Here is a 13714-nt window from a genome sequence, read left to right as displayed (position 1 = left end):
TCTTATGTTGAAGCAAGATATGATGCGCTACTTTGGGGTTCTTCTGTTGACCCAATATTTACTGAGCCCTTGAGTGGACTTTGAGGAGCAATGGCAATGAATGACTCAATTCAGGGACTGGTGGGGCAGGCACAGGAAATACAAGGAGAAATTTAGTCAAGAAGTTGAGGTGGCTGGCAGGAATGAATTCAGAAGGATTTTTTTTCTAGGAGGGCAGAAGAAAAATACCCAGGAAAAGGGGAAGTCTGGGTCTTAATCTGATGGGCTCTTTGCCACCCCATGGTGTGTACCCTGCCAGGTTTCTCCGTCCATGGGATTTTCCAGGCAAGAATACTGGAGTGGGTTCCATTTCCTTCTCCAGATCTTCCCAACCCAGGGATCCAACCCGGGTCTCTCTCCTTGCAGGCAGACTCTTTACTGTCTGAGCCACCAGGGAAGCCCTGGGGCCAAGCTCAATAAATCTTTAATCCAACCTTCTGTTGATGGGTGGGACTGTGTTCCCTCCCTGCAGTTTGGCCTCAGTATGACAGAGGTAATGGCAACCTCCTTCAGAAGGACTTATGCCGGGGCTGTTGTATTCAGTGCCCTTGAACCCACGGCAGGCCAGTGTCAACCCATGCCTACACTGGAGACTCCTGGACACTCACAGGCAAGTCTGGCTTAGTCTCTTGTGGGGTTACTGCTTCTTTCTTCTGGGTCCTGATGCACACAAGGTTTTGTTTCTGATCTCCAAGAGTCTGTTTCCCCAGTCCTGTGGAAGTTCTGTAATCAAATCCCACTGGCCCTCAAAGTCAAATTCTCCAGAGGTTCTCAGTCCCTTTGCCAGATCACCAGATTGGGAAATCTCTTGTGGGCCCTAGAAGTTTCGCAACAGTGCAAGAACTTCTTTGGTATAACTGTTTGCCAGTTTGTGGGTACTCTGCTCAGTGGCTCTATGCTGGGGCTCACACGCCGTGCCTCCCAGGTCTGTTGTAGTGAGAGCCCCATCCCTGTCACAGGCCACTGCTGACCTGTACCTCAGCAGGAGACACTCAAACACTCAAAGGCAGGTCTGGCTCAGTCTCTTGTGGGGCCCCCGGGTCCTGGTGTGCACAAGGTTTTGTTTGAGCCCTCACAGCATCTCTGGCGGGCATGGGGTTTGGTTCTAAACGTGATTTCGGCCCTCCTACTATCTTGTTGGGGCTTCCCCTTTGTCCTTGGATGTGGGGTATGTTTTTTTTGGTGGCATCCAACATTCTCCTGTCGATGGTTATTCAATGGTTAGCTGCAATTTTGGAGTTGCCATAGGAGAAGAGGAGTGCACGTCCTTCTACCCTGTCACTTGGAAAACTCAGCAGTGGCCACAGGACTGGAAAAGGTCAGTTTTCATTCCAATCCCAAAGAAAGGCAATGCCAAAGAATGTTCAAACTACCACACAACTGCACTCATCTCACACGCTAGCAAAATAATGCTCAAAATTCTCCAAGATAGGCTTCAACAGTATGTGAACCAAGAAACTCTAGATGTTCAACCTGGATTTAGAAAAGCTTTAAAAAAGGATTTAAAAAAGGCAGATATCAAATTGCCAATATCCACTGGATCACAGAAAAAGCAAGAGAGCTACAGAAAAACATTTACTTCTGCTTCATTGACTATGCTAAAGCCTTTGACTGTGTGAATCACAACAAGCTGTGGAAAATTCTTCAAGAGATGGGAATACCAGACCACCTTACCTGCCTCCTGAGAAATCGGTATGCAGGTCAAGAAGCAACAGTTAGAACTGGACATGGAACAATGGACTGGTTCCAAATACTGAAAGAACATCAAGGCTGTATATTGTCACCCTGCTTGTTTAACTTATATGCAGAGTACATCATGCGAAATGCTGGCTGGACGAAGCACAAGCTGGAATCAAGATTGCCAGGAGAAATATCAATAACCTCAGATATGCATATGACACCACCTTTATGGCAGAAAGCGAAGAGGAATTAAAGAACTTTTTGATGAAAGTGAAAGAGGAGAGTGAAAAGGCTGGTTTAAAACTCAACGTTTAAAAAACGAAGATCATGGCATTCAGCATCATGTCACTTCATGACAAATAGAAGGGAAAAAGTAGAAACAGTGAGAGACTTTATTTTTGGGGGCTCCAAAATCACTGCGGATGGTGATTGCAGCTATGAAATTAAGATGCTTGCTCCCTGGAAGAAAAGTTATGACAAACCTAGATACCATATTAAAAAACAGAGACATCACTTCACTGACAAAGGTCCATACAGTCAAAGCTATGGTTTTTCCAGTAGTCATGTACAGATGTGAGAGATGGACAATAAAGAAGGCTGAGCACCAAAGAATTGATGCTTTCAAACTGTGGTGCTGGAGAAGACTCTTGAGAGTCCCTTGGACAGCAAGGAGATCAAACCAGTCAATCCTAAAGGAATTCAATGTTGAACATTCACTGGAAGGACTGATGCTGAAGCTGAAGCACCAATACTTTGGCCACCTAATGCGAAGAGCTGACTCACTGGAAAAGACCTTGATGCTGGAAAGATTGAGGGTAAGAAGAGAAGAGGTGGCAGAGGATGAGATGGTTGGATAGCATCATGGACTTAATGGACAAGAGTTTGAGCAAACTTTGGGAGACAATGAAGGAAAGGGAAGCCTGGCGTGTTGCACTTCATCGGGTCGCAAAGAGGTGGACCGGACTTAGCAACTGAATAAGAACAAAGGGGAGCAGAGGGCTAAGCAGGAAGTGGATAAAAAGGGTGGGAAGATATGTGCCTAGAAGAGCTTACATTTTGGGCAAGCAGCATTTCTGCAAGCAGAAAGGTAATTATGGATTAAAACTCTCTCAACATTCCCAGGTTCACAAGTTAGTGTGGCTACTCACTGAAAGACGACTGACTACTCTTTAAACTGCTCTTGGCCTTCCAAGAAATAAGAAAACTCTTCCTGGTTTCTGCTCCTCTGAAGGACTTTTCTTATTTCAAAGTCAATCTTAAGCAGCTTTTAAGAATAACTGATAAGATCACCATTACCACTTTATTATAAATCTTTACATAGTTTGCTTAGATCACTGTTTCAAATATAATATGCATTCATTAAACAAACAACATTAACCCTAACGTATGTGAAACACAGTACTTGCACTGCACTTTGCCTCCAAAGCCCTAAAAAATCTTAAGAACTAGTATTATAAGCATGTGAGTACTGGAATCAGAGAGACCTGGTTCAAATTCTCTCTCAGAAGGTTAGACTGGTTGTAGAGCACTGAAACTTGATTTTCCCTTTCCCTTAAAATGATAATACCATCTATCTTGCAGTGCTGTCATAAGAATAAGTAAAACACAAACAGTCCTGGTTCACAACCAGCATTCAATAAAAACAAGTACTCTTACAGTTTTGTTTAGTCCCTAAGTCATGTTCAACTCTTTTGCGACGCCATGGACTATAGCCTGCCAGGCTCTTCTGTCCATGGGATTTTTCTAGGCAAGAATACTGGAGTGGGTTGCCATTTCCTTCTTTAGGGGACCTGTCTGACCCAGGGATGGAACCTGTGTCTCCTGCATTGAAGGCAGATTCTTTACTGCTGAGCCACCAGAGAAGCCTACAATTACTCTTACTGCTATAACCTGAATCTTCATCCCTCCTTCTCCAACAAAGGTAAAAGTCAGTCCTCAAAAAGTGCACAGGATATTGGAGTATGTGTTGAAAAAACACCCCTGGGTTGGGAAGATGCCCTGGAGAAGGAAACAGGTTACCCACTCCAGTATTCTGGCCTGGAGAAATCCATGGACTCTATAGTTCATGGGGTTGCAAAGAGTCGGACACAACTGAGCCACTTTCACTTTCAGGAAAAATCTGCCTTCCATCCTAACAAGGGTGAGAACTGGGAAAAGGAAATCTACTTATAGGAAGTCTGCATATCAAATTGTACGGAAAGCCCTTGACCACAAAGGACCCAGATGTTGAATAAATTACAACAGATATACTTTTAAATGCATTGCTGAAATCATAAGAAAACAAAGGAGATTCCTAAGGACAACAGTAAAAAAGAAGAAAAAAAACAATAAACCTAAACCTAGGTGGTAGAACCTAGAGCCCAGGAACTTCCGCTCTGGTAGGATAGGACGTGGGTCTTGAGCTTGTAAAACTCGAAAGGGACTGAACCTGGAACCCACAACGAAGGACTTACTGTAACAACCTTGGAAAAAGAATGGCCTAGGGCTTCCCTGAGAGCTCAGCTGGTAAAGAATCCGCCTGCAATGCAGGAGACCCCGGTTCGATTCTGGAGTTGGGAAGATCCCTTGGAGAAGGGATAGGCTACCCACTCCAGTATTCCTGGGCTTCCCTGGTGACTCAGCTGGTAAAGAATCCGCCCGCAATGCAGGAGACCTGGCGTTGATCCCTGGGTTGGGAAGATTCCCTGGAGAAGGGAACAGGCTACACACTCCATTATTCTGGCCACGATAGTCCATGGGGTTGCAAAGAGTCAGACAAGACTGAGCCACTTTCACTTTCAGGAAAAATCTGCCTTCCATCCAAGAGAAGTCTGTAAATCTACACCAAATCTAAGTGGAAAAATTAATGACAACAATGCTGATCTTCCCTCAGCAAACCTGAGCTAAATTTACACATTCTTCAAGTCTGAGAAATGCTTGGCTAATCAAAGTGGCCATGGTTGGAAGCAGAAGCAAATATATTTTCTACAGAAAATCATCTTCAATAAAGATTCTTCAAGATTCCCATAAAACTAAGGAATAACTGAGGAGATAAGCTACCTTCAATGACATTCAATAGATAAACTCTCCCTCAACCCCAAGGGCTTTGGATATTCAGACTATGGAAAAGAAAAAAGGGAAAACAGGAAAAAAGCTGGACCAAAAACAAAAAAAAAAACATGCACACACACAAAATAAGAAAATTTTCATTCTACTGTGTGCATAAAATATACCTTTAAATATATGTTTTTAACATAATGGAATTACATGCTTTATGTGAGTGTGGTAAGAGCACTGCCTTTAATGCCAGGCACACATGAATTTGAAACTAGCTTAACAAGTACTAGTTTAAGATTCCAAGCAAGATTACTAAAATTTTCTGGGTTTTAATTTCTTTAGCTGGAAAATGAGCATAATACTCCCTTATCTACTAAAATTGTTGTGAAATAAATTCGCGCACATACATACTTATATGTGTATCACAAACCACAGTTCTTAGTACAGAAAATGCACTCAATAAATAGCATGAACATCACAGGAGAAGGATTTTCATTCATCCGAAGTAGTTACAGTGTCTCTTATGTGCCAGTCCCAGCGCCAGACTTTGGGAAACAGATGGATAATGACTCCTTTTTATGTGCTGTATTGCTTGTTTTGTGTCAGACATTCATCAGTATAAGCTTACTTTATCCTTCCCACAATCTTATAAAGTTCTGTTATCTCCACTGTCCAGATGAAGAAACTGAGAAATTAAGAAACTTGATTCAGTTCATACAACTGGCAGTGTAAGGACTTGAAATCAGGCGCTATATGACCCCAAAGCCTATATCTTAATTTAATTACCTCACCTGGATGAGGACATTCCCATTCAGATATAAATGGAAGATGCAGTCGGTAGACTGTCTTCTGTCTTTTTCTTTTTTAGGAAAAAGCAGAGAACTCTAAAAATAATGGCTTTCACAATCATAGAATATAACACAAGATCATTAAACTGAATTCTCTACATTCTTGACCTTTCAGTTTTTGTTCCTTCTTCAACAGAGAAAGTAACATTTCAATTATGAGTAATATCTACTACATATGCAATGGGTCTAAATGTTGTAGTTTTCATTTATAAATACTTTTCTGGGTACTACAGAGTAAATTGGCATTTCTTGGAAATTTAAACATGGTTTACTTTTTGATGAGGGGAGGATCTTACTTATATAATGATAACAGATAAAACTTCATAGGGAGGAAGATAAGACTCAAAAAAGGAAGCAATTTCTAAAATGTTTTCATCTCACCAAACCGAATAGTTTCAGACTACTTTGCAAAACATTAGATCACTCTCCAACAGATAATACAGATTACACTATGGTAAAGACAAACAATTATTCCATATGGTAATTAATTTTCAACCTTGAAAATAACAGCAACAAAAACTTTTGAGTTCTTTAAACAACATTGAGACAACCTAACAGATCTACAAAAGTTATTGCAGGTTCTCCACCTCAATTTTTTAAAAAAAGTGTTCTGGATTTTCTCCTTAGGAAAAAAGAGAATAGAAAAGAAGAAAGGACTCTTCTAAAGGCACAGCTGCCTTGTAGAAATGGTTTACAGACTGCTCACTCCTACTTCTAGGAGAGAAATTCAACTTCTGTTCACCAACTCAGAGTTTGAAACTAAGCATGTGATTTTAAGTAACAGTAATTTTAAGTACTAAAAAGCAGAGGCATTACTTTGCCAACAAACGTCTGTCTAGTCAAGGCTATAGTTTTTCCAGTGGTCATGTATGGTCATGTTTTTCCAGTGGTCACAGAGTTGGACTGTGAAGAAAGCTGAGCACCGAAAAATTGATGCTTTTGAACTGTGGTGTTGGAGAACTCTTTAGAGTCCCTTAGACTGCAGGGAGATCCAACCAGTCCATCCTAAAGGAGATCAGTCCTGGGTGTTCATTGGAAGGATTGATGCTGAAGCTAAAACTCCAGTACTTTGGCCACCTCATGCGAAAAGTTGACTCATTGGAAAAGACCCTGATGCCGGGAGGGATTGGGCAAAGGAGGATAAGGGGACGACAGAAGATGAGATGGCTGGATGGCATCACCGACTCGATGGACATGAATTTGAGTAAACTCGGAGTTGGTGATGGACAGGGAAGCCTGGCGTGCTGCGTGATTCATGGGGTCGCAAGGAGTCGGACATGACTGAGCGACTGAACTGAACTGATTTTTAAGTAATAATGATGTAAAGAAACTGGATCCCTTTACCCTCAAACTGAAAACTGCTGATGATTAAGAAATCAAGTAACTCAATTTAAAAATTGATAAATAGTAACTCCAAAACAAAGTAATGAATTTTCACTGAAAATGAAAGAAAATCCTCTTCTATTCATTTTAGAGTGACTCACACCTAAATCTGGAAGAGATTTTAGAGATTATTTCACCAGTCTTCACTTTGAAGATAAGGAAATTGACAGCTAAAGCACTGTGATTCAATTACCAATCCCCTGGAGAAGGGAAAGGCTACCCACTCCAGTATCGTGGCCTGGAGAATTCCAGGGACAGCATATGTATAGTCCACGGGGTCGCAGAGTCGGACAAGACTGAGCGACTTTCACTTATGTATTTTCTCACATCATTATTTCTTCCCTTATCTAATGTAGCTATAAATTTGTAAGTCATCATCCATCATGTTTTTCTGCCCTGTGAATACTACAGCTTCAGGACAAGGACAGAGAAAAATTTTAAAGTTCCAATACTTCACATTTAAACCATCATAACAGCTTTGCTTAATAAGAATAAAGTGAGTGTAAGTGAATAAAAGAATTGTTATTTCCACTACTCAAACAAGGTTTCTGCCTCATAACTGGTCTACATACAAGCCATCTCTGGTTTTTCACAGTAGGAGCGCAAAACGGGGGGCAGGGATTTTAAAGAAAAGTTTCGCAATTCAAGAGAAAAATCCCTGGCGTGTCCTACATAGCTTCAAGCCTGCCTAGGGAGAACAGAATGCCTTTAAAGAAAGAAGGAGAAAAATTGTGGGCTGGAATAGGTCAGTCTGAGGATTTCTTCCAAGACTAAGAGTCAATGAGAATTCAGAATTCAAATGCCACATTACGGATCATCTTAATTTAACAACACAAAAACACAATAAAATTCAATTTCTTGATAGTAAGAATATGTTTCCTTCTGAGACACCTGCAGTTTTTCAGACTCAAGCGTCTTTTTCAAAAGGGAAAAACTAGAGCACTCAGCATTGCTGGTCCGAAGTCACTCAAACCCGTCTGCCGGACCAGGGTGGATCTAGCCTGCCGCATTCACAACATTCACAACGTCTGCCCGAAGCAATTTAGCGAAAAAACTTAAACCTCAGTATGTAGAAAACAGGTCTTATTAATTCCTAACCAAACGGTTTTGTTTGTTTTTTAAAGTTATCCTTTACTTTCGGAATTCCCTGGTGAGTGACCTCCAGGACAGGTAGTTCGGCGCCAGGCGGGCCCCCACCTAGGCCCTTTGGGGGAAGGGACACAATTAGCTAAGTGGCTGGGCGGACCGGCGCGGGCCCCCGGGAAGGTCTCGGCGCCGGCTCCCAAGGCTGCTGCCGACCCGACGCACCTGCCGAGCAAAGGCGGTCCCTCACCTGCGACAACGCCCCCGCCCACCCTTACCTCCCGAGACGCTTACCTGAGGCGTCTGCCGAGGCCTGGCCCCTGGACGTGGCCGACTCGGCCCAAGCCAGGTGCGACGACGGCCGACTCCAGGGTCGGGGGGTCCCGAGCGGCAGGTAGGAGGGGTTGGACTTCCGCCGAATCGCCACCCGCCTGAAGTTATAGTCGCCCTCGCCGCTCATCTGACCGCTTTCGTTCGCGGCTCGGCGCCCGCTCCCGCCCTCATCCGGCCGCGAGCGCGCGCTCGGCGGGCACCTGAGGGGCGACCTGACCCAGGGGGGCGTCGCTTGCATGACACGCTCGGTGCGACTCGACAGGGGCAACTTCTGCGTCGAGTCGTCTGCAAGTGTCTCCGCGTCCCTTCCTCCCAGGACGCGCAAGGCCGCGCCGAGAGTTTGGCTCCGACTCCCTGTGCGGTAGCCGCCACGCCCGAGTCTCTGCGGCTAGCGCTCTCACCTGACGCCGCCGCTAGAGCGGCGGGTTCTGGCTACCGCCACCCCCTCCTCTCTGGACCAATCACCGGCAGATCCCCCAGAGCGCCGAGAGCTCGGCCTGTGGGCGCCACAGCTGCTGCCGCCTCCTCGTCTCTCCCGGGCAGCAGCCCAGGACGCGCGGTGCCGCCGGGAGCGTCCCGGGCAGCTCCGCCCCTCCCTCTCCCCCTCCCCCCTCCCGCTTCCTTCTCCCCTCCCCCGCCACCGGCCGACTGGAGCCAACGGGGCGCTCACCTGCAGACGCAGACCTGGAGGGCTCCGAAGGTCAGCCGCGCTCACCGGTGGGGCACACGCACTGGGCTCCGGAGGAAAGAAGAGATAGTAACAGCTACTCTGAACTCTGTACAGGGCCTGCCATCCTCGCAGACGCGTAACACAAGGGTCACACGTGTGTCTCAAGACGCTACTGAGCCCTTGATAATGATCTTACTTATGTTGTAGAGCTACCCAGTGAGGTAAGTATTTCAGATAAGGAACCCGAGATGCGGAACTTATGCTGGGTCACTTGGTACTGCAGAGCTAGAATGCTTACCTGAGGCTCTGCCGCAAAGTCTGGCCTTATCTCACTCAACCAAAAAATCTTGCCGGGAGCATCGAGACAGAGAAAGGTGAAAAGGTGAGTGAATGTAAAAGAAAAGGTGGTGCTGACGATCCACAGGTTTCCTGAAGAGCATCAGCCCCTCCATCACCACAAACACTTTTGGGGCTTCGTTAGTAATGCTCTTCAGAATCCTTTAATTTGTCAAGTCATTTTTTAGAAGCTTCAGCTAAATAGTAAATTGAAAACTTTTTTCATTGGTTTGCTTGCCTGCATTTTAGAATTCATTAATAATGAAGAGGCTGAGTTACAAAACCACAGAGATAGAGGGTGAAAGAGCAGCGTTCCAAGTATCCCAGCTGAAGCAGAAAGAATTCCCCAGCCATCACTCCACCTTGGAAGTCACCCCACATTTTTTTCAGATGGGCCTTCACCCAGGTAACATCTCTTCCATCTCCCCGATGTATGTCCCATAACCCAGTCCTCCTCAAGAAGCCTTTCAGGAAGCAGTTCAACTGTCTTAGTCTCCTTGGCCATTACTCCAATAAATGTACCTTTTAGAAGAAACTACATGCATAGTTTTTAATGCATCCATTCAGACCTTGTTAAAAGGAGCTTTTGCTCCCTTTGGATTTATTATCCCTGTATCACTGTATTGTAACTAACTGTTGTTACTCCTCTGTAATTGTGTTATCTACTACACTATATGATATCAGAAATGATTTAAACAAATGCTTTCAAATATAAATAATGAAAGAGTTTTTACCTCCGTATGCATAAGTTAACTGTAACTTAAATGCAGGTTTTTTTAACATACTTTATTTGGTTCAATAAAAAGACAATGTGGAATGGGAGCAAAAAAAAAGAAGGTGGTGTTGCAATCAATAATACCATACTAGCAACCTACTTCAGAGCGACCTATTTTTAAGTGAGCAGATGATGGCAATCTTCTCTTTTAGAGAACTGGCTACTGATGAAAAATACCCCCCAACTGCCTCCCTGCTACTATTCAGTATCGGTGCTTACTCTTTCTGTGGAGAACTACAGTAAACATACCGATATGGGGCAAAAAGATCTTATCAGAGGTATGTAAGGCAGCAGTTTAATGCTTCCTCATTTGGATATTTTGACTTGTTTATATTATACATATTTCTATTTCTTGGCTCAAGTTGTTCACATTACTTAAGATAATATTAGTTCACAACAGTGGATGTCATATTTTCAGGCATTCATACATCATCTGACATTTCCTCTAGATGTTATGATGCTTATTATTTTCTGATAGAAACCATTTCTAAAGGACTTTGCATTTGATGACTACATTTTTGCAACATTAAAGAAATAGGTCAACATAACTTTACTTGATCTCAAGTTATTATAGGCTAGAATAGAACAAAATTTTTGAAAATAATTATAAATGATGATATAGTCCCGATGTACTATTTTATTTGCTTATATAGCCAACAGAAAGTTCGATAGCAATTCATTACCACATATTGAATGAGAACTGTGCTGGGTCCTGAAATACAGAGATGCATGCAATACATAGCAGCTTATACGCCATGTCTCCGTGACTGAGACACTGCTGAATGCTGACTAAATCATGTATCTTTTTCCTTAGGCACACTAAGAGACTGATTGGAATCTTCTCTTACAGTTAGGTGGAGCCACCTAACTAAATTCTTCAAAAAGTTTTGTGGGCAAAAGTAATGTGTGTCACCTTCAAGCCTGACTTTAGCACACTGGATATCTTCTCCAACTGCCCCCTAGAATGCAAAGGGGCCAGTGGGAGAACCTGAGCCCTCAACCATGATGGAGCCACTGTTTGGAGTGGAGCTGGCAGCCCAGAATCACCCCTTTGCTGCGAATTAACACAAAATCAGACTAGCAAAATGCATAAGAAGACTATGAACTAATTCATGTTCCTTAAATATTATCTTTATATGTTCTAGTGTAGCAAAAATTATGTATATATTATGTCTCTTAATTCTAGTTTAATTTTAACATAACCAGTCTCAGATTGGTCTGCTGCTGCTGCTGCTAAGTCGCTTCAGTCATGGTCTAGTCCCTAATAAATAAGATAAAACCAAAAAGGAACACTCGAGAAAAAATATGAATCAATAAGCAATTTCAGCTGTTGGCAGAACATCACTTCCAAAACTAGAATTTAAGAGAAATCAACACTTTATAGCAGATTCACTCATTTTAATCTCACTAGAGAAAGAAAAATATTTCTCTTGCTTTAATAATAAATTGTGTTATTTCCTCAGTAAATGAATTATAAATTTATTAGTTATTTGATGCTGTCACTGAGTAGGAATTTATGTAAATATCATTAAAGGTCACTATAATAAAGGTCACTAAAAGGCATGAATTATACTGACTTTATGTAGTAGTATTAGGGGCTGAAAAATTGTTGACTTAAAGAAAAACCCACGGTATGAAACACTGGGAAAGACTGAAGGCAGAAGAACAGGGTGTCAGAGGATGAGATGGCTGGATGGAATCATCAATGCAATAGACATGAACTTGGGCAAACTTCGGGAGATGGTGAGGGACAGGGAGGCCTGGCATGCTGCAGTACATGGGGTCGCAAAGAGTCGGGCACGACCGGGCAACTGAACAACAACAATGAATTTTAAAAGTTTCAAGTTTTATTCAGAGTCTTACTGAAGACTATAGCCCAGGAGACAGTCTGTCAATAACTGAGTAAACTTCTCTGAAGAGGTCGGGAAGGAGCCAGTTTATATTTATGAATTTTTTGCCTAGGATATACATGTAGTCGTGTGTGTGTGTGTGTGTGTGTGTGTGTGTGTGTGACTTGCACAGTCGTGTCTGATTCTTTGCGACCCCATGGACTGTAGCCCACCAGGCTCTTCTCTCCATGGAATTCTCTACGCAAAAATACTGGAGAGGATTGCCATTCTCTTCTCCCAGGGGATCTTCCTGATCCAACCCTGTCCCCTGCATTGCAGGCAGATTCTTTACAGTCTGAGCCACAGGGAAGCCCATAGTCATGCATACATCTTGGTAAAAGATTACAGTAGTCACCAAGAAGAGCTATCTTAAGGTAATGATTTTAGGGCTTCTCTGTGTATGGAAAGATGCAAGAATCCGGTAATTTAAATTCTTTCTGAGATATACATCTAACTATTTAAAGGCCTGTTATCCTCTGCACAGAGTGCTCATCCTGTTTTTTCATCCTGATTTCATCTTAGGGAATAGGGTTGGTAGCCAACTGCAGTGAGTTGTGACTTAACCCTTTTATATCTGGTTGATGAATGATGCTCCTTGTTTTTTGTTTTTGTTGTTGACAATACAGAAGATAATTTCAAGAAGACCTAATTGAAGATGATATATTTATTTTAATAGAAACTTGGTACACAATATGATATTTTGAGTTGGTGCAAGTTGAGATTTCAATTGTTTGTGTATATGCATAATTTATAATATATTAATTTAATCTCTGGGCTTCCCTTGTGGCTCAGCTGATAAAGAATCCGCCTGCAATGTGAGAGACCTGGGTTCGATCCCTGTGTTGGGAAAATCCTCTGGAGAAAAGAAAAGGCTACCCACTCCAGTATTCTGGCCTGGAGAATTCCATGAACTGTATAGTCCACGGGGTTGCAAAGAGTCGGACACAACTGAGCGACTTTCACTTCACAATTTAATCTCTATGTCTGTATCTTGACCAGGTATTGCATATATTAATAGCCTTTGTAAGAAAATGCATGTGTGCTAAGTCACTTCAGTTGTGTCTAGCTCTTTGTGACCCTATGAACTGTGGCCTGCCAGGCTCCTCCCTCCATGGGATTCTCCAGGCAAGACTACTAGAGTGGATTGCCATGCCTCCCTCCAGAGGATCCTCCCAAGCCAGGAATTGAACCCACATCTCCTGCATTGCAGGTAGGTTCTTTACCACTAGTGATATCTGGGAAGCCCTAAAATAAAGTATATACATATATATGTATATACACTTCTGAGAACATTTGCACAAATCTTTGGTGTCAACTGAAACTGTCAAGGTACATGTTTGGCTTGTACTTATATTGATAACTGTTGTTCCTTAAAGGGAAGTGATCAGTCAATATCTTTTTTAAAATTGTTTAGAAACTGGAAAGAAAGCAGTTACTTTCTAAAGAACATGGTTCATGGCATCATGGAGCCTGTAATTCCATGAGATTAGAGGAGGGTCACCCAATTTGAAACCTCAAGTTTCAAGTTCCTAGAGGATGTCAAAATTAAAGGAGACCTCAAAGTTTAAAGTTGGCCTGGTGGAGGAGATAAATAGTTACCCTAGTGTAAGGAGCAGGACACAGAAGGGAGAGAAAGGCAGAA

General features: G+C 42.8%; 1 protein-coding gene across 2 annotated transcripts in view; it reads right to left on the bottom strand.

Moving 5' to 3' along the window:
- FGD4 (FYVE, RhoGEF and PH domain containing 4) overlaps positions 1 to 8973 on the bottom strand; it is a 235764-nt gene extending 226791 nt beyond the window's left edge. Inside the window, exon 1 of one of the 2 annotated variants that reach the window (XM_043440742.1) lies at positions 8364 to 8973. In XM_043440742.1, the coding sequence (XP_043296677.1) occupies positions 8364 to 8640 (277 nt within the window). In that variant the 5' untranslated portion in view covers positions 8641 to 8973. The remainder of the gene's footprint in view (positions 1 to 8363) is intronic. The other variant, XM_043440743.1, reaches the window with a different exon arrangement.
- Positions 8974 to 13714: the final 4741 nt, after the last annotated feature.

Source organism: Cervus canadensis, chromosome 21, assembly GCF_019320065.1.
Source record: "Cervus canadensis isolate Bull #8, Minnesota chromosome 21, ASM1932006v1, whole genome shotgun sequence".
Classification (NCBI taxonomy): domain Eukaryota; kingdom Metazoa; phylum Chordata; class Mammalia; order Artiodactyla; family Cervidae; genus Cervus; species Cervus canadensis.
This window is presented reverse-complemented; position numbering and strand designations above follow the sequence as displayed.